Raw genomic sequence first — 22,010 nt, 5'->3', positions numbered from 1 at the left:
CTCAGTTTCCGGTCTCTCTACAGTCCTAAATAAATAAAGGAAAACTTCTAAATTCCCAATACAATATATTTAAAAAAAAGAAGATAAATCTAAGTTAGGCGAGTTAGAAACTATTTTTATTACATGCAATACTAACTGATACAATGTTGCTATCCAATTGTAAACATGGCACTTTGATGTTTGAGCCTACAGTAGGCTACCCAGAATTACCTGCAAAGGCTTGTTTCTTGTGCAGTTCTCCAAGTGAGGAATGGAATTGTATTCTTTGATGTTCGTGTAACCATGTCACACCATGTGGTAGAGAGAGCACTGCCACTGACACTCTGACAGGTTTAGCACTACAGAATTTAGTTATCATGACTCCCCAAAAACAACAACAACGTAAAACATTCCTTTAACCACAAGCCCTATACGTCATACGACAAATTCACTAAAGTAGCCGATCTACAAGATCACAACGCATCTCATTGTGAAGCATTATGAGTAGGTAGCCTACATCTATTTTCTGCTACTTTTTGAAAATCCTTTCAGTTAGTTTTTTTGACCATTTACCCAGATTGAAAGTGGTTAAAGGATGTTACTCAAAGTGAAGTAGGTGCACAAAAGACACATAAGCGTTGCTGTTTGATTTTTAAACAACATTTTATTTCCAGTATATCTTCTAACAATCAAAACAAAAACAAAAAAACATGGGTGCATACTATGTAGTCATGAAAGGGAGCATGGGTTTTACCAGCACAAAAGCACAGAGAGACAGTTGAACATTCACCAGTTCAAGCTTGGAAACGTGGACTTTGCTGGGGTCTGGGCCTTGCTGAACACACTGTGCTAGGAAAACCACTAGGCATGTTGCATGTACAGTATTTTGCTTGCATGTTAGATCTGCACTTCATGACCATTTTTTACTATAAAATAGGCATTGTTTTGTTTTCTAGTGTGATTCCAATGGCTTTGGACAACTTTCAAAATGTGTAGAAACCTTTGTTTAGATTGCTGACAGAAGAAGGTTTCTGCCAAGTAGATGTGTAAAAAATTATGTTAAAATTGTTTAAAATGCAGGACTGCAGTGACAAGAGGTGGAAATACCTCTCAATTCCATGCCTGTAATTAAAATCTCTTGGAGGCAAATACTATTGGTCGGTCAGTGAGATCTTTCATCATTTCAGAGACCCAAGAGGCAGTGTACTTGACATATAGTTATAGTATAATATTGTCACACAATGTATTGTAATGTTAAAAAGTGTGGCCATAGTTTGGCATGGTAAACTACCAAAGGTTAAGAAAAGTCACTATCACAAAATTCTAAATATTCCAGTTTTGTGCCAGAAATAAAAACAGAATTGTCATGAACTATCTGTGTAATGTCTCATACAAAGGAGTCTCAGCCTACAGTATCAGCTTCGTTCTTATAATTTGATCAACTTCACTTCAGTGTCATTGTCATGTCATATAATGGGCCCGGCACTGTAGTGAAATCTTCATGTGAGCTGATTAGGCCTTTAGAGGTCTAATAATGAGCTGGTCATTAGGCCTTTGCAGCTAACTGATCTGGAGCATTCCTTAGTGGACATCATCTCCCATTCAGGTTTGTAAAAGGGTGCTTTATTGAAATATATTGACTCTATCTTATCTATGTGGAATGTGGGAAGCAGAGTGCAGACGTTACACTCTGGGCTTGGCAGTGTGAGTTTAGACACTAGACATAATAGTGTAGAACTGTATTTTGTACGATTTAGCAGTACAGTACAACAACACCATTACAGCAGTAGTAGGCCTACACTAAATAGCACATTTTAGTAGCAGTTGAGTCCACCACGATGATGCTATAATATACTCTATTATTATTAGTTATGTATCATAGTACTAGTAGTGTAACAATATCAGCAGACGTCAGACTCTTTTGAATTGGCAGTGTGAGTTTCAGCTGCTCTGGCAGTAAGTAGTCTACAATAACTGTATGGAATCAGAGGGATACTTAGTACGTCTTGCAAATTGTTATAGTGTCTAATTTAAACATTTTGCAACTGCAACTAATCATAACATACTATGGTAACCAAGTTATGGTAACCCTTGGCCTTTGTTAAAGGCTCTTGGTTTGCAGAAACTCTTAGATGTATCCACTTTCTAACAGGAATTTGTGGGTGTTTTACAGTCTCAAAGTCCTCCTTATGACATTTGAACAAACTGCCCACTGACTGAGGGTAGTCTACTCTATACAACAATAATCACAAGACTGAAATGATCATTAGATTCCCAAAACCCTCTATGTAACCATTGGATATAGTTTTAACACAATCACAAACAATTATGGTAAATATAAACTCTCACAATGCGTTATACAACACCGTATACAGTATACAGCTCCCTAAACAATTGCAAATATGTTTCAGGAATATTTGAGCACAAGTCATTTATAATGCTAGTTCTAGCCTTAGTGGCCGGTCACTAGCTTTCCTTTAAACAGTGTTAGTCATCAACTATTCATCCCATGACTGTTGGAATGGTATATTTTGCCACTATAGCGGGCACAACTGATTGTTTTGGTACTCAACAGTCAACAGTCAGGTGACAGTGGGTTGAATGTGCCTTATGACTGTTCTGGATATTATTATTCTTTTGTCTGCCACAAGAGGGCAGAGCTGTTCTATTTGTTGTGATTATCTACCAGGGGGTTATTCTGCTGTACTGCACCACTGCAGATAAGCACTGCATGTTGTGTCTGTAGAACACTCTCAGCACAGCAGCCATCAATGCAGAAGCAATGCCAGTTGAGCTCTTACATCTGATCGGACATTTCTAAACAGACGTTTCTAGAACTGTGGTTCTTTTCTTTTAGTAACCCAGCTGAAAATATTTTGTTTTCAGGGGGGAGGGGGGATATCAGTGTGAGGACTGTCATTCTGAAATATAGGTCGGCTTCATCCGCACAGTGCAGCACTCTCACACCCTATAGTTCCCTGAAGCACGTAGTACAGTACAACACACATAATATGGCATGATTTAGGGTAGGCTATATGGATTGTTGAGGGGGGCGTTATAAGCCACAATGCTGGAGAGAACATGATTAAACTGACAGAGAGAGAAATGGGCGTAAAAAAGATCTTCCCTGGAAGAATGCACAGATAACAAACAAATAAGGACCATTGGTATGCAGCAACACTATTCACCCATGGGACATATAATCACATATATTATCATGAGGGAATGGGGATATTCTAATATCTGGCTCATCAGTGTATCAAGTCATAATATATACACAAAACACCCTTTCTGTTTAACAAGGTCAGGGGTAAATCTAAACACTGATGGCTCAAATAAACAATATTGCTTTTCCCTTCAGGAAGACTTTGGAAGTTATGCCCTCTTTACAGAGAGATCTGGTTATACAAGGGCGTGTGTGTGTGTGTGTGTGTGTGTGTGTGTGTGTCTCTACTACAAGTACACACTGCTGCTTCCTAATATCCAGAACAATCACATGTTTGTATCACAAAACAGTACTTTATCTACTCAGTACTCACATTGTACAGTTAGTGTTGGTAAACACAGTTACAGTACTCAGTACAGCATCATCATGCCAATGAAGCTGACATCAAAATCCCATTGTAAATAGATAAACTGTATATGAACTGCCAAGATATGGCATCACAGCCATTTCAGCCTAAATAGTTTGATGCAAAGACAGAAACACTTACAGAGGTGTAGAATAATTATTTTTGAGGTAAGCTGTAGGCCTACAGTATGTCTTATATATTTTTTATTTTCTGTGTTTTTCCTGTATTCACCCACCAGCATATTCAGTCATTTATGATGAGCTGCACTATAAATAATAAATCCATGACCTTGACTTAGAATGACACATTTTGTGGCAGACATGTGACATGTCACAAGCTGACTGCCAACATTTTGGCAGCTAATGCAAGTCAGTTTAATCTGATGCTGTGTGTTGGTAAATGTCAGTCTGAATGGCACAGAATGCCCGTGGTCCACAATGCAATATAAGACCACAATGGAAACAAGCCATCAAGTTTTTTTGTGTTATCCTTTTAGCATTGATTGCAAATTTGTACTTGCTGTACTGTTTGCAACTTGCTAATATCAATCAATCAATCAATCAATCAATAAATCAATCAAACAAAAGGTTGCACCAGAAATAACCATTACTTATACTACAGGAAGATGAGCTGCAATGGCATTAGGGGTGTGTGTGTTTACATTGCCAGGAAATAAAATGTTTGTGTACATTTATATCTCGATGCATCTTTTATCTGCATTGGGATTTTGATCCATTTACAGGTCTAATGTCTAAGTCTAATGTCGATACATTAGACCAGTGGAGAAACATTAAGTGTAGACATACATTTATAAAGTGCCACAAGGCCGACAAGGTTATTGCATAATCTGATGACTGTCTTATTGCTTCCATTGAAAGCAAAACAAATAAAAAAATCACTCTAATATTAGAGCAAGTGAAATGAACATCTAAAATAAATCAAATCAAATCTATGTCACAATGTCTAAATATGACTTAATTAGCCAGCATCTGTAGGATGTCATGGAGTCTGAACTAATATCACAATCAGACCTGTGGACCGTGCAGAAACTGCAGACACGTTTTCCTCTACTCTCTAGGTACTGTACAGCCACTATGATACACCCACTGTAAAGTGCTGTATGGTTACCGGAATTACACAGGGTCAGTCTATACATCAATGTCAAAGTGGATATTAAAGATTCAATTGTGATATATCCAACACAAATCTCAATCACATCAGACAGACTACATTTCCCAAAAGGAACTGCATGTATTCAAATCAGTCTGACCAGAAGCTGGGATAAAATATATCCCTACTGGCTACTGGCAATGACAATTAATCAAAAGCAGAGGCATGGTTCCCTCCCCTCGCCCATCCAACAAATCTAACCCTATACGTATAGTTATTACACAGGGCCAGTCTATATATCACTGTCATAGTAGCTCCAATTGCATTAAAGTGTGTATACAGTGTAGACATGTAAGAGTGGGTAAATGAGGTGAATGGTGGAGCTGCACAGGGTATGTGAGGGTTGTCCGTGTGTGTGAGTGTGCGTGCGTGTGTGACTCGTGTCGTGAGTGTGTGTGTGGGTGCACATCAGCTGTCCCGGCTATCCCAGCAATGTTTGTGGGTGTGGCAGCTCATATCTGGCAGCCTCCGAGAGGTGTCTGTTCTCTAACATTCAAACCCACAGAGACCAGCAGGTCTCACTTTCCTGAGGGATATCTTAGCACTAAGAAGAACATCTGAGTCTGGCCATTCACGTACGCGACACAAAATAGAAATTTGCCATTCAAATATTATAAAGTTTGTTATAATTCCCATATAACCCTGAGCTCAGAGTAGCATTTCTTATCTTGAATCATCAAATTGTCAGTCACCATACGTATTGTTGTAAAAGCAGCTCTGAGTTAATCAAACTCTTGTAAAAGATTGTTTTACTGCCAACCCCAGTAATTGGCTTTGGACAGACGTCTAATATTGCTTGATACCTAAATGTGTCAAATCCAATTAAACGTCTTACTGTAGTTTTTTCAACTAGAAAGTGCATACACACTGTAGTTTGGACTTTGTGTTAGGATGAAGTACTGGCCTGTTGTGGGACATTCCCACTCAATCACTAATGACATTCTTATGAAACACATCATCATCATCTCCTACAACACCTCAATGTAAACACATGGTTGATATCAGACAATGATTATTGTATTTCACTTGTACATTCTACAAATGTTGGCTGTACATTCTTCGCTATTGACTTGCCCAGTGTTGTGCTATTTCCGTACACTGAGGCAGTGTTGTCTCCATATGAGTACAAACATGTCTATCCAGTATCCATTGTTCTGTTAGGTAATAGGGCTATATGGGAACAGTGACAGTTTTCAGGAGAGAAAATCAAACATTTGACCAAAATAACTGAGATTAGGATGGAAGGGTATCTGTATCTGGAGAGTTGCTTATAATATTTGGCTGTCCTCCCTCAGAGGACTTTACTGTGTACAGTCAGTCACAACACTCTGCTGTTCATCCTAACAACAGACCTTTTCAAGTTCACAAATTAAAAGTGCTGTACAATAATAAAGACATAACGGATTTCCCCTTTAACCTCTAAACATCAGTGGACTTCCCAATGGCCTACAGTACACAATAACGGTATTACTCTGTAACACACCATCCCCAATTTCATCATTGTAAATCACTTGTTCTTAGTCTAATTTGTCTGGTTATATAAAGGAAAGAAATGTATTAATCACACGTGGCAAGGGGTATGACATCAGACAAGACGATGTAGACAATTCTTTGAATGGTGGTGGATAAAATATGTTCATATGAAGATACATTATAATATATAAAAATGCTCACATGCTAAAAATGCATTGGTTATTTAGACAGAAGCAGCATGATAAAATAAGTTAATTAATTTCTATAGAGAACTTGGTTATCAGGGGATTGTCTTGATGACGGTTAGGGTTGGTTGTTATTTATTTATTTTAAATAATTTTCTGTGTTTATATCCTCCCACCAGCAAAGGGAGCAGAAGCAGGCACCTGTGTTTCATCAAAAGCATAACAATCAAACTATAAAGAACTGGATCCTTCAGTTGCCCCAACAGCCCAAGTTTGTCATGCTAGCTAGGGGTGTAACAATATGATTGTATGTTGAGTTTTATGGTATTGTTACATCCCTATAGCTAACTCCAACTACAAGTAGCCTCCAAGTAGCCAGGAGGCTACTTGTAGTTGGTTTGGAACTGCTTGGTTTGGAACCACTGTGCTAGGTCACAGTTTGCTAGAATGGAGGGTTGGCTGAGCTCCCTCCCAGCCCCTCCTCTGTCACTTTGTCAAACCAGGACCCTGCAGACAGTAAACATGTACGGTTTAGGTCCGAATACCATGGCAGTGGTTCAGGTCAGTTCCTGTGTAAAAATCATAGGTGCATTCAATAGGCGATTCTGATGCCTGTAATGATAAGCATTGTAAATATAGAGACTTTAGGGCCAGCACAGTGCTGCTTGCTTATGTTCAAAGCATAATACCAACACTTTTCATTTCATAATGACAAGTTGACAACGGGTATTATTAGGTTCCCATGAAGTTGCATGGTTCTCAAGTAGGCCGGTGGCCGACGGGCACGTACAGGTCTAGTTTACAGAATGTGTGGACCCTCTTGTTTAACAAATTAACGTTTTTTCTATGCTTGCTAATGTCTGGCATATGTTACAAAACAACAGACCTCATTGAATGCACCTTTGTAATGGTTAGGTAAGGTTAGGATTAGGAGTAGGAGTTGTTTGTGCCATAGTTCAGTATTTGTGGCAGTTATTTGGTCACGGGCAGTTTATTGATGATGTGTGGTTCTGTTAATGATAGAGACTAGAGTTTGTTTGGGTCCAAGGTTGACTCAGACTAAGAGTAAGGGGCTGTGGCCTACAACAGAACCTCATTCACCTCCTCTCCCAAAGAACAGCAACATCAACGACAATAAAAACCTATTGGTAAACAGTAATGTCCCTGAAACCCCTTCTTTGCCACTAAATGTCTTACTTTAATAAGTGCATTTCTCATCAATAAAACTATCATATGTATGAACAATTGAACAGCAATCTGCATTTTCACATAAAGATTTTTATATAGGTTAATGTATATACTCATAGTGTATTTATTTATTTTGTATTTCTGCATTTCTTTTATTATAGGCCTGCTGTGTGTTTCTGTGGTTAGTTTAGGTATACCCTGAGACATTACAGAAAAGACTTGTGATACTTTGGATGATGCTATAACATTTCTGTGAAATTAGGAAATTACACTATAGTTGCAATTGTATATAGATTGTACTCTGCTGAGAGTTTTGGAATGACTGAAATTATAATACTGTCCAAGACGCAAAATTAGAGTGAGTCTCGGAGTGGGTCCCTTCCAGGAATTCTCCTTAATCTTTGTGTTTAATTTAATTTGAATAACGTATTTTATTGTGCAATGTTAACCAGCATCGTTGCATGATAGGAAAGAAGTATAAGAATGTGCAAAATGAAAAGTTAGTCTGACATACAGTAGCCTACACAATATAATCCTCTGTGTTGATTTATCCAATTGTAAATCTGAGACTGTACAACCAAATTGTTACATTTGCACACTCGAAAGGTTAAATGAACACAGGATTGAACCGTGACTCGTGAGCGCTGCTGTATAGAACAGGTTTGAGGACAAATGAGGTTCTGTGCAGTAGAAAAGAGATGAGAGCTGCCAAAGAAATGCAAACAGGACTTGACACAGGCTTCATATTGTGTGACATATGGGCTGCTATTTAAGCGAGTGTGATCCAGACTTCTACACATGATATACAGTACCTCCCAAATCCCAAGCATATGATTTAAAATATACATGACATTTGTCTATTAGCTTAGCCACTAGTAAGGTAAAACAGTCCATTAATGACTGTGTTTTGTCTTTTTTTATGGCATATATACAAACATACAGACAGACAGACATACTTTTTGTGTTGTGTTCATGCCTTTGGTGTTCCTTTGTTGTCTGCTTTGGCACCTGAAAGTCCGTTTTCAGTGTTGTCATTCCCTGAGCTCACCAGGCACTCTTTACTGAAGGGCAGAGAGATCAAGAGAACTTTTATAGAGGCCAAATGTTGGGGCACAAACAGAGAATGTATCATATTTCTTTGAAGTTCTCCCCTCTGGGAAGTGACTCCAGAGTCCAGACTAGTGTCACATAGCAGAAGAGAAAAACGAGCACTCTCAGTCAAAACATGCAGTTTACCGCGTGCACAGCTCACGAAAAATCTATGTAACAGAGAGATAGCCAGCACTCCGAAGTATTTAAGGTATATTTATTACATTAGCAGCACGGACAGACAGACAAAGCACGGACACGTTTCGGCATGAAGCCTTCCTCAGCGTGTATCATATACACGCTGAGGAAGGCTTGATGCCGAAATTGTAGTCTCACATAGCCACTATAGCAAAACGATAAGAGATGTCTGCCTACTGCAATGTCTGGGCCTGGGGACACATTTTTGAAAAACAAGATACCATCCAAATATGTCTTTAAACTGGATCTGAAATGCATTTTTCTTTGAAATAGACCCCAGTTCCAGCCCCTACATTGAATTTAGATGCCACCAGACATTTTGGAGGTATACCACTTTTATACCACCGCTTTTTCAAAACGGTATACCACTTTTTGTGGTATACCAAAGATCACTTTTGGAGCACGCCCTGTCAGAACCAGGCATGCAAACAGGTTCTTCCCAAAGGCAGAACCGTAAGCAACAATTACTATAACATTAGATTTGTATCCAGCACTGAACAACTCATTGTTCTTGCTATTTGTGCCATGCAAGCAGTATCTTATTTGGGCATTTTTAATACTGTACAAATTACAAAACCGTAGGATATACCGTAGGCGTAGGCTCACCACGGCATATACATATTGCACCTAGCAAATAAACTAGGGCTGGGACTTTAACTGATTAATTTCTATTTAGAAAAAGAATTACAGAAACTATAAATACAAATATTAACACATTTTAATCAAGCTTAGTTTTTGCACCATTCTCATTGGACCAATTTCAGGCTAACCAATCATACCGGTGCACGCTTTGCTTGGCCCAGTGGATGGGAAATTTATATTAAAAAAAACTCATTGATTCGTTCGTATACAAAAATCAGTTTGAAAGGTCAAATTTTTATATTTGATTAAAATGTGATTAATTTTGATTAATTAATTAAAATGATAATACATTTTTAAAAGATTATTGAGTCCCAGCCCTAAAATAAACAGATGATAATGATTTGATCTGTCCGTCATCGGTCTACTTACTTTTTCTCCTCATCTTTCCCTAACAGGAAGTGGATAACCAGGGCCTTGATCACCATGATGAGGATGGCTGCACTGATGACCCCGCCCACCACAGAAACGATGATAGTCGTCAGAGTTGTATCAATCTCCTTCACTGGAGAGGGTGACAAATACAAGGATGAGATGAAGAGACATTTGACTAATTATGCACTTTTCACTGAAATGGGTTTTATGTTTTGCCATAACATGCCATATTTGTTTTTATTCATCCCATGAATAAACATGAATCTTATCATGATTATTACCTGTTTTGCTCTACTCTGATCTACAAGCTCACAATGTGTGTGTGTGTGTGTGTGTGTGTGTGTGTGTGTGTGTGTGTGTGTGTGTGTGTGTGTGTGTGTGTGTGTGTGTGTGTGTGTGTGTGAGTGTGTGCCTGCCTGCCTGCCTGCGTGCATGCATGCATACGTGTGCATGCATATTACACACATTCATCCACGACTATCAGAGTGAAGATAGCACTGTGGTTGCGGTTCTTTTCTTTTGGGTTCTTGGCAAAGCAGATGTAATCTCCTTCGTCCTCAAACGTGATGTTCCACAGCAGGATGGAGATGTTGTTGGTCTTCGTCGTGCCGACGAAATCCACACGTGGATGGCCCACATGGACCACAGGCTCTGTTTTTTCATCAACAATTGATCCTTCAGCCAGCTGCATACATGCACACATTTGTATCCACACACACACACACACACACACACACACACACACACACACACACACACACACACACACACACACACACACACACACACACACACACACACACACACACACACACACACACACACACACACACACACACACACACACACACACGTCAAGGTTTATAAGTTGTGCATCATCTCAACATTTTATACACTGAAGCCAACACTGTTGGGAAGGGGAGATATTTCCATTTGAATGTTATGCAATACCTCTTGTCAACCGGTATAGCGGTTCTACCTGACCAAAGGATAAAATCTCAATAGAAATGCAAGGAGACCACCTACCAACCAATACAGTTGTGTTAGTTATCAGTGTTGGCAAGTAACTTAAGTAATATACTACTTCCAGTAATATTATTACTTTTTTCCAGTAATATGTAACTTAACTAGTTACTTTCACATTTTGAGTAATAATATTACATTTACTTTTTTCCAAAAGTAATATTATTACTATTTTCACGAGCCTTGGTGGAACTGTGGGTTTGAGTGTTTATTTATAATGGTAGACTGGATAGGGGTCAAGTTGCTCTGCAGACTGCTGATCCGCTCTAGATCTAGACTCTAGAGCGGATACGGAAACGATGCAGACTCGTCGGTACGCATGTGTGAAGTATCAGATGCAGAAGGGCGGGCCTTAAACCGTCCGGAACACGGAACAACAACCTAAACGGTTTTTTTTTTGTGACCAATGTATATCTTTTTTTAAGCAACTATAGCATTTGTTTGCTTTAATAAACAACATAAGTTGTTCAAAGGTTGCGTTTTATTATCTTTTGCCCAGGTGTGGTTTTCATTTAGACTGTAATTAATTAATTCATACAGTAAAAGTCTTAGTGTTCATTTAATTCAAATGAGTGTACAAATGGACCCATCATCATGTGTACACTATACAGTACACTTTTTAGAGTTAAATAAACACTGCAGAATAGGGGAGGGGGGACTGCTAATGTTGAAAATGCAAAGTAAGACTTTTGGGGACAAAATATGCAATTACTGGAGGCGAGAGAAAAAAGTAATAAGTAAAGTAATAAGTAACTAGTTACTTTTCTCAGGAAGTAATAAGTAGTGTACCTTTATTCCTTTTTTTTAAAGTAATAAGTAATAAGTAGTATATTAGTGTTAAAGTAATATTTTGCCAACACTGTTAGTTATATTATCACACTCAACCATACAGATTAGTGTTGGTTATAACATTTTACTCAATAATAATCTACGAAATGCAGCTTCAAAGCAACGTATTTTGTGAATGTGTGTCAAAATGTGTTCTGAATGAATGCTATACCCTCTCCAAGGTTCCATTGGCGTTGTAGTGCCAGCTGAAGTAAAGGTTCTTGATGCCAATGCAGGAAGCGTAGGTGCAGGGAATCAGAACAGTAGAACCATTCATCGCATGGATATAAGGTATTTTCCCCGTGGAGACCTCCAAGCAATCAACAACCCCTGAAAAGGAGACACAGAGAGATGGTGAGACAAAATGGACAGAGACGTCACATAGAATCACACGTCCTCCTTAAACCTCCTCTACCTGCCCCCATCCCTGCCTTCGTCACCTACTGATAAGACGGTTGATGACATCAGAAGTTCTTTCTCCCTATCATAGGGTTAGAGAGTCTAGGTCAGGGGTTCCAACCTTTCTATTACCATGGTCCGGCTGTTCATAAATTGTGTGCGGACCGGCATGGCTGGGAGGTGGGGGGGCAGGGGTGCGTCACAGACAGTCACACATCATCGTACCAAAACACAGAAGACAGTTGACTGGCCTCAAGTAGCCTACCCACTGCTATATTATTTATATCACAACATAATGTGATATCATTGACATTGACAATGATCCTGGTGACGTTATATATTCACAGTCAGGAAAACTTGGGATTCCCTTCTCGCGTACCAGCACAGGTATACACGTACCAGTGGTTGGGAACCTCTGGTCTAGGTCACTCAGGTTCTCCTTCTACTTGACTGGTCGGACGACTACCTACCAGGGTTCTTGGAAAGTGTTAATTAGCAAGCTTGGAAACCAGTCAGAGGCTAAAAGTTCTTAAATTAAAAGTTATATGAAATCCTTACAATAATATTCCAATAATACTTTAAATGTTTTTTTAATTATAAACAGCTTTTGTCATTTGTTTTGCCATTGACGATGAACGGAGAAATGTCGTCAGAATTCCGCTTTTTAGGACGCAAATTAAACATCAAAGTCAAAACATTAAACGTCATTGACATTGAAGGGAAAATGTACGTCAGGCAACATGCATTCTGATTGGCCAGTATGAGATGATGCATAATGTTGTACGATGATAAGAGCGCCCCTCACTTCACAGTCACACAGGTGTGATTTCTTTCTGATGAGCTTCACAGTGTGTATTGGGAAGTGGGCCCGCAGTCTTCCTCTATATCACTGCACAAATCGGTGACAGGTCTGCACATTACCATTGTGAACTTCAATAATACTTATTTGGCACGATATTAAGAAGTCATAATACAGTATCTCCTTAATATCTCCATTCTGATGTCGGGAACTGATTGTCATATTTGATTGTACCCTTAATTAACAGTGTAGGTAAGAAAGAAAGGCAGAAAATGGAGAAAAAGGAGAATACACAACAAAGTTGCTGAGCACACAGACCTCAAGGCTACTTGTGATTGTCTGGCATGGCAGACTACACCGCTGAGGGCTGTTCTTTTTGGTTGCACTGGTGATTTCCAGGCTAGCTCACAAGCTCTCCTATCACTGTGACACTCAATAGTTGTCTCCACCAGGCCGTCCGTGTGTCCGTCCGTCCGTCTGTCACCAGCTAATCTCTGGCACCGTTGACTTGATCGCAGCCATACTCTGCACACACATTCCCTGAATGCCAGAGCTGAACCTCTGCCCCAAAGTTTTCACATTGGCCTGTGATAGCGCCACCAGGAGGCCACAGATTTTTCAGACTCCATCCTGATTGGCTAAGATTGGCTTCCAAAGTTCGCAGGAGTGCTCCAATTTTACACGCACATTCCCACTAGGCCGAGAAAGACATGCCACTTGGACATTTTCAACTCAGCCTCATGGTGGCGCTATAACTGGCCGATTAGTGTTTTTACCTATAACTGCACCGATCTGTGTAAAACCTTGTAGATTTTCTTTTATTGACCACAAATGTTAAGAATTATATTTAATGTTTAGACAGATGCTATGCTTACCTGGTATCCAACATTATTCAATTAAATTCAATACAATTTCATTAAAGTGTCAAATCACAACAATACTTTACATGTAGAGCAGAAACCCAGCATTCCCACCCTGAGCAAGCAATTTAACTGGTTGTTGACTACGTTTCGACTGTCTGAATGTGTGGCATCATGGCCAGACTAAAATCACTGCATAGATATTAGTCTGGAATTTCGGTGTGGAAGATTTATTACCAAGGGGCTGTTACAAACCAATTCATCCCAACTTCATAGCAAACTAGAAAAAGTGCCACTCTGGGCACAGGTCTCCACCAGGTCAGGTGAGGTTATTGTGGCCTCCTGGTGGCGCTATAATAGGCTAATGTGAAAAGGGTGCCATTTCTTCTCACCCTTTGATGAGGTGGAGGATTTGAGGCATTTTGTTCCAAAAATGTGTTTTGCAAAAACCCACCTGTTGGTGGTGCTATAACAGCCCAATGTGAAAAGGGTGGAATTTATTCTTCAGCCAAGTAGGAAAGTGTGTGAAAGATTTTACGTAAATTGCACTCTGCGTTCGGGTTTTTGTTCAAAACGGGCCAATCCTGCAAACCTTGGAAGCCAATGTTGGCCAATTAGGATGGAATATGAAATATCGGACAGATCCATCTTGAGCACATGACTATAGAGATACTGTGTAACGATTTGCGGGATTTTTGGACAGAATCAGTAATAACAAAAATGTGATTTACAAAAGTCGGCCGGACATTTAGAGCAGTGGTTCTACAATGTAGATAAATATACAAACTCAACACAGACCTAAAGATCCAAGCTGCAGGCCCTGGTCAGTGTCATTAGAGATTGCTGTTGGCTAAGCTAATAGTACAAACTTAACACTTTCATATCGAACTCTTGGACGGGCAAGCAAATTCAATGCTAATTTAACTATGAGAGTTAATAATGGGTCAATAATTGTACACTGTCTGTGTTAAATTAACACTAGGTATGGGTGGGATTGGACTCCCACTGAACTGCTTAGGTGACTTTGCAGTGACAGCTGGTGTAATTCTCAGATTGTTGTTGCGGTGTCACTCACACACTTGGAGCCTATTTATAAACCCTCCCCTCTACGCTGCACTGGTCAAGATCACATTGCACATGGGACACATTAGGACAGTGTGTGTGTGTGTGTGTGTGTGTGTGTGTGTGTGTGTGTGTGTGTGTGTGTGTGTGTGTGTGTGTGTGTGTGTGTGGCGTGCGTGTGTGTTGGCGGCTTATATTATAGCACTAACAGTATCCTATAATATAAACTATACTGTAACTAGGCCTATAAAATATAAAACCGATCCTCTACTGTAAAACGACTCTGTACTGTAACTATCACATCCATACCACTCGAATCCTAGTGGCTTGTTCAGCTGATGGACACTGATGATAATTGTGGAAGTAATTTAGGGGTGAAGTGGTTACTGAAAATACATTTGTAAATGCAGTACACCCAGACAAACTGACTGGCTGGCTGACTAACTGACTAAATGGTACCCAGGAAGCTAGAGCAAAACAGGTAATAATCACGATATGACTCATGTATATTCATGGGATGAATTAAATAAATATGGCATGTTAGGTAATGAGGAACTATTCTGACTGTAGCTGCAACTCAATTTCATTGTAACTAAGATATTTTGATTAGGTGTTCCATCATGCTCGTTTCAGCACGGGTAAATCACTATTTCAACCAATCAGATTGCTTCCTCAAAACAACCTGAGGGTACAAGCTAACGATGCATAGCAATGCAACACACTGTTGGCTCATAGACTGGCTATTTCTGGCTTGCGACAACAATGATCAAGGTTTAGTTTCTCCTTGGTGTTTCCCTCCCATTTCTCCCTCCATCCTCTCTCATCTCTCCTCATCACTTTACTCCTCCACTCTCATCTCCTCTCCTGTTTATGTAATCCCACTAGTGATGGTTTTTCTTTAAGGGGCTCTCTCTCTCTGTCTTTTCTCTCTCCTGTTGTCAGGAGTTCCTCAGGTATGTGCCAGCCATACTGTATAAAGAGTGGGGACACGTGGTAGACTGGGCTGGGCTGCTTATAACTAATAAATGAGCAATAGCCTATGGGTTCAAAACAAATACCAAGACGAAGCACGCATTGAAAAACATTATTTAAGCTAACTTACTGACTTCACACCCTGGTAAATGTGAATATGCAAAGCAAATCTAACGTGTGTTGGAGTTGCAAAGAAGGCATTACTGAGTCCTTTTCATTGTTTTGAAACTTGAAAACAGATTATCTGGAAGTCCAATCTTAGTTTTTCATGATTGTTAATAATAGAAAAATCGAACATTTGGCACAATTAGCACAACCTTCACTCCATGCACCTAATCGCTCGACATAATTTGCACTACGTCACATGTCCGTCCGTCCGTTAGTTATAGTCACCCCACGCCTCCATATATGGGTACGCCTCATGACAGCACACCTCCATATATGGTCACGCCTTGTGACATCACGCCCCATGACACATCACGTCACCATATATGAAGATCACAACACTGACCTCACCTAACCCTGATAACCAAAGAAGACTGGATCATCACCTAGATCTTCTGTGTGTGTGTGTGTGTGTGTGTGTGTGTGTGTGTGTGTGTGTGTGTGTGTGTGTGTGTGTGTGCGTGCGTGCGTGCGTGCAGACACGCGTGTACAACAGTAATGTGATGAGGTTTGTGTGTGGTATTCTTAGCCTTGCTATCAGATGTCTCTTTTCCCCAACTGGACAGCATCAATATCTGAATCATTGAAACTAATGGGAGTGAAGGGAACAGATTATGTGGGCATGCTTGTACCATTTTGTATCTAAATGTGTATCTCTCTGTGTGTGTGTGTGTGTGTGTGTGTGTGTGTGTGTGTGTGTGTGTGTGTGTGTGTGTGTGTGTGTGTGTGTGTGTGTGTGTGTGTGTCTGTGTGTGTGTGCGCACGCGCGTGCGTGCGTGTGGCCTTGCCTGATAGTCAAGGTGACAGATGTGCTGTGTAAAGTAGGCCAGGGTGTTAAGGGTTAATGTGTTTCTGAGCGAAACCCCAGAGAACTGAAGTCGGTGTGAGAGATGGGGTGGGCGGTGTGGGGGTGGGTGGGGGGATGGACAGATCGAGAAAGGAAGAATGTAGAGAGGGCTGTAAGGGAAGTGAGGTATGAAGAGGGACAGAATTAGAGAGAGACGGAGAGAGAGAGAGAGAGAGAGAGAGAGAGAGAGAGAGAGAGAGAGAGAGAGAGAGAGAGACCTGTATCCCTAGAGAACACAGATTATGCACCCACTGCACACAAAATGAAGTGTAAACTGAGCTACATTTCCTAACCATCTGCCCACTGTCACCCAAGGAGAGTTTGAAAACATGACTAGTGACAAAAAACCTCCCATATCTGCTAGGTGAAGTACAACATTGTGGAGATTCATGGCCTGCTGTGATAGGAATCAAATGGAACACAGGTGTATCCCTGCAATATCTGCATTCAATGACCTCGGTACATTGATTTATTGCTGGGACCCATTTGCTATGAAAACGGGCATTTCCTGTTGGTTCGTCACGCCCCCATATATGGTCATGCCTCGTGGCATCAGGGATTTCCATATATGGGCATATATGTAGTTGCGACGTAGAAGATATCGCCAGGGGCCGTTTCCATGGGAATGACCCTTAGATCTCTAGAAGTATATGGTTGTGAGTCCATCACACCTCGTGACATCACACATCACACATTCAATCTGACATCATCAAACCCTATAACACTCAAGACACTGACCCCGCTGCCACCCTTAGATCTCCAGATATGGAGCTGACCTGTTCTGACATTCCATATATTGATCTGACCTCATCAAACCCTGTACACTCAAGGCCAGTACATAATCTATGCCATATGTTGATCTGACCTCTCATGCCAAAGCACCAGCACTCCCCCAGCAGTCTGACGTCTGCCGTTACCATGCAGGCGGATGCGCCCTAAAGGGGCGAGGTCGCTTCTCGCCCTCAGGGCGTCTTACTGGTACTTAACTAGAAGCTTGCGCGGCTGCGTCTAATAATTATTGTGCTCATTTTCATTGTGGGCGTGAAATTCTCTCAAACGTAATAATACAGAGAGAGAGAGAGAGAGAGAGAGAGAGAGAGAGAGAGAGAGAGAGAGAGATGGGGAAAGGGGGGGGGGGGACTTGTGAAGGATGGAGGGATCCAGAAGGTGGGAGGTGTCCTCTCCAAGGTGACAGAATGACAGGAGGACAGATAAATATATCAGCAGAGGGGAGAGATGGGGGGAAGCAAGCGCTCACATGTAGCCATATACTCTTCATGATGTGCATGGTGCATGCAAGCACACACACATGCATGCATGCACACACACACTGCTTTATCACATATAAGTACAAGTAATCCGGTGTGAGCTACTGCTAAAACAACAGACAATTGTAATTTTAGGATTGTCAAGCATTACTAATGTTCTGATTATTATGTGTAGAATTAAACACTGTTAAGATTTATAACTGTAATGACAACACTGGCTTAACCACTTTTCTTAAACCCTATACCTTTGACCAGGGTCCCCCAGGGGTCTATGCCCATGGTCCCTTTCCTTTATTTCTTCCCTTTACACCAATTGTCCCGATAATAGATGCTATTTGCTATTTTTGTAGAATATAATTATGACATGCCCAGCATAGGGGCGCTAGGGATACCCTTCAACAGCTACATTTCGACCAAAAACACTTCGCAAAAAGCTCTTTTGTTCTTTACTGGTGTTACACATCATAACAAGCTAGCTCCATGATCAATAATCTGAGGTAATGGAGGTGTGCTATATAGGATCAATAGTACTAGTCAATGGGGGTTGAGAAGAAAGACAAAATTAATGTAGATAAGATAGATTTCATCATAAATGTATATGCCCTACTACACCCCAGTATTTTATACTGCCATTATTATCATAGTGTATATAAAAATGCTGACATGACCAAAAAGTGGTTACTGTAACTGTAGTATTAAAAGCAACCACCCAAGAAAGCATTGCATATCATTAAAGTTATATTCAGTGATTTCACTTAATTCAAATATCATTTATTTGTTTGTTTTGTTGTGATAATCCTCCCTATACTATAGAGTGTGCTGAGCATTTAAGGAGTTCCTCCCTGTCCCCAGTGAACCCCTGGGGTCAAAAAACCGTAGGTTTCATTTTTGGCTAGGTGGTCAAGTCTTCATCCAATCAGGATGAGAGGGGCCTTCCGCCTCAGGCCTTGGTGTGCGTGCTGTTGGCCTGTTGCACTTTAATGCTCCTTTAATAAAGTAATTATTTGATATATGTTTGTGTGTGTAATATTGTATGAGTTTATCATGTATATTCTATTATTATGCGAAAAATAGATGACTAGACAATTGTGGTATGGTTGAGGAATGCAATTCAAATAATTTAGATACTTGTTTCAATTGGATGAATTTGTGTCACTGGCTATCATTGACTAGTGAGTACAGTTTTATTACAATTTACATTTTGAAAATAATTGTAGGAGGAACTGTAATTGAGAACAGAAATAGGATCAATAAAACAATAACTACAACAATTACTACTAATTCTACTTTGACTACTGTTACCACACATACTGTACACACACACACACACACACACACACACACACACACACACACACACACATGCACACACAAATTGTAACCCTGCTGTGGTGTGGAAGAATGTTTTATCAACTGAAAGCTGAATGCTCTCATACATTCAGTGTCGCATACTGAGGGCTACCTTTTATCAACACAGACATTTGGGATTACCTAACCTGAAATATCCTGTTAATAAACTGATTGTCTCTTGATAAGAAAGACAGCCATTTAAAGAGAATATGTTGGGGAGGATGTTATCACATGATTTAAAGGGACACTTCACCCCTTTTGCAACAAGATCTTGCAACAGGAACTGCGATGATGGAGTGTTCCAGCAGAGGTGCTAGATAGAAAGCTCATAACTTGTGATGTAAATAATGAGATCCAGAACAGTTGAGAATTAAACAGCAGTCACCCTTCCCTTTTCAAATGTTTGATATCATCCACAGCACTTGAATGAACAGTATCCATGTTCCTTTGTCATTTTACAAAAATAAAAGTTTGACACATGCACTGCAATCAAATTTGTACTACAATGTGTATGGCCACAGGGTGCAGATTTGAAATTGTGCTATAATGTTATCTACTACAAATACTATTACCATAGAGTGACTCCAGTTTCTATAACCCTAAATCTAACCCCAACCACAGTCTTAACCGGCCACGTAAGTCCCCTAACCTAATATTAGTCTTAACCAGCCATGTAAGTCAGTTTCACAATGTTTTCGCTTCGGCGGAAGTCATTTCACTTCCACATTTCCTAGTTGCCTATACTCGTGGTAGGCAGTATGTGGAAATGTCCATACTGGCTGGTCCAGATAAGAATATACTGGTGATTATCGGTTTGATAACATTCAAAGTGGGTGGCAAGTCAGTCAAACCTCATGGGAGGCTATGATAAATGACTTGGGGATGTCTATTCCCTGTGCTCATGACAAGCTCCACGTTTTACCCTATTCCTCCATTGCACTCTTATGCCATACTCAGGGTGGGAAACCTCACACTAACAGGACCAAATGTAATCAGAGTATATCCTTTATCAGTACTCTGCCTTTACCAATGGGATATGTTGCCCATGCTCCCTTACAATCAAATAATACTCATAGCATTCACATGATACTGATACTGATAATTCTAGCCTAACTCACAATCTCAGCCACTGGGGAAAAATATAACTCTTCATTCCAGACACCTTTCAGGGGAGAGGGGGGAAAGCTTTTGAATGTAAAGACATAGTTTTAGTGATGTTTACATGCATGAGAGGTTCAGTGTACCAACCCGACAAATTAATGCAGCCCTTTCAATGGTGGCAATTGGGATGTTTACTGATACAAGGCATATAAAAGGCAACCAACAGGTCAACGTTTTCAGCTATTGATGAGACAATCAGTTTGTTAACCAGCCATGAATACATTAATACGTTCTTTAAATTCTCCAGCCAGCCATCCAACTAGTACAAGTTACCAAGTTCAGATTGGGTTGAGTTAGTCATTATGATTCCCTCTCTACCGCAGCGACTTGTTTTGCTCATTTTGCTCAACAGAGATAGAGAGTGGGGGGGTGACAGAGAAAGAGAGAGAGATACAGACAGCAAAATCCTCAGGGTTCATTTAATTCCACTATAGAGTCAAATTAACACTGCATATTTTACTGTGAGGAGGGTGAACTGGAAAGGGCAGGAGTGTTATAAAGGTGCGTACAAACAAACAAACAAACATAAATGATGTGAATTAGAATGAGACTCACACATACAGGTAGAGGGAAGGGCAGGTTAAAGGCATGCTGTAGGTGAGAGGAACTCACCCAGACACAGGGTCAGCAGCAGACCAGCATGAAGAAGATGGCCCGATGTCAATCGCCTGCAGACACCCACACCACTGCTGTTTTTTGACGCCATGGCACCGTCTGTCTGTCTGTCTGTCTGTGATTCAGTGTCTGTCTGCCTGTTTGCCGTCTGTCCAGTCTGGAGTCAAGTCCAGTGCTGTGTAAACGTGTATGTCTTTCAAGATGTTCGTGTGTGTGTGTGTTTGGGTGTATCTGTGTGGGAGTGTGGGACACTGATCTAGAGTCTGATCCCAGATCAGTCCCCTCCCCTCCCTCTATCGCACCACTCTCCTCCTCAGCAAGCTGTCCCAGGAATGAACAGAAAGGGAGAGACAGACACAAACACAGAGAGAGAGAGATAGAGATAGAGAGAGAGAGAGAGAGAGAGAGAGAGAGAGAGAGAGAGAGAGAGAGAGACGGAGAGAGAGCAGGGGATAAATTCCTTCAGGGCACCCTGTCTCTTCCACTTGTATCCCTTGTGCTGTGGCTGTAGACGGATGGAAAGACAAGACAAGGCGGGGGTGAAGAAGACATCAATGCCCGATCCAAGAGTATGGCAACTGAATGGAGAATTCCGCCTCCCTCTCCCACATCTCTCTTCTCCGCGGTGGCAGTCGTCACTGTGGAGATTATCCAGCCAAGGCAGTGTACGCGAGGCAGGCGAGTCCTGGAGAGGAGGTACTGGTGGTGTTGCACTGCTACAGCAGTGTAGTAGTTAGGTAGCTCCACTACGCAGCTAGAGAGGTGGGATCACTGAGGAGCCTCACAGGGAGAG

General features: G+C 40.7%; 1 protein-coding gene across 1 annotated transcript; it reads right to left on the bottom strand.

The window, feature by feature from the left end:
- Positions 1–623: 623 nt before the first annotated feature.
- On the bottom strand, positions 624–21,998 carry scn4ba (sodium channel, voltage-gated, type IV, beta a). The gene is made up of 5 exons (XM_080772817.1): positions 21,215–21,998; positions 11,892–12,049; positions 10,334–10,553; positions 9,866–9,998; positions 624–8,628 (listed from the first exon to the last, which is right to left on the bottom strand). Exons 1-5 carry the CDS (start codon positions 21,306–21,308, stop codon positions 8,538–8,540), a joined length of 696 nt encoding a protein of 231 aa, XP_080628943.1. The 5' UTR covers positions 21,309–21,998; the 3' UTR covers positions 624–8,537.
- Between the last annotated feature and the right edge of the window lie 12 nt (positions 21,999–22,010).

Source organism: Protomyctophum bolini (assembly GCF_963924005.1).
Source record: "Protomyctophum bolini genome assembly, chromosome: 9".
Taxonomy (NCBI): domain Eukaryota; kingdom Metazoa; phylum Chordata; class Actinopteri; order Myctophiformes; family Myctophidae; genus Protomyctophum; species Protomyctophum bolini.
The sequence above is the reverse complement of the archived record's forward strand: the minus strand, read 5'-3'. Positions and strand labels throughout refer to the sequence as shown.

Coding starts and splice junctions, on each gene's coding strand:
- scn4ba (XM_080772817.1), bottom strand. CDS start 21,308: ATGGCGTCAAAAAACAGCAGTGGTGTGGGTGTCTGCAGGCGATTGACA. Junction 10,554..11,891: donor CCAATGGAACCTTGGAGAGG/GTATAGCATTCA, acceptor GCATGTATGCAG/CTGGCTGAAGGATCAATTGT. Junction 8,629..9,865: donor GGGAAAGATGAGGAGAAAAA/GTAAGTAGACCG, acceptor TCTGCCCTTCAG/TAAAGAGTGCCTGGTGAGCT.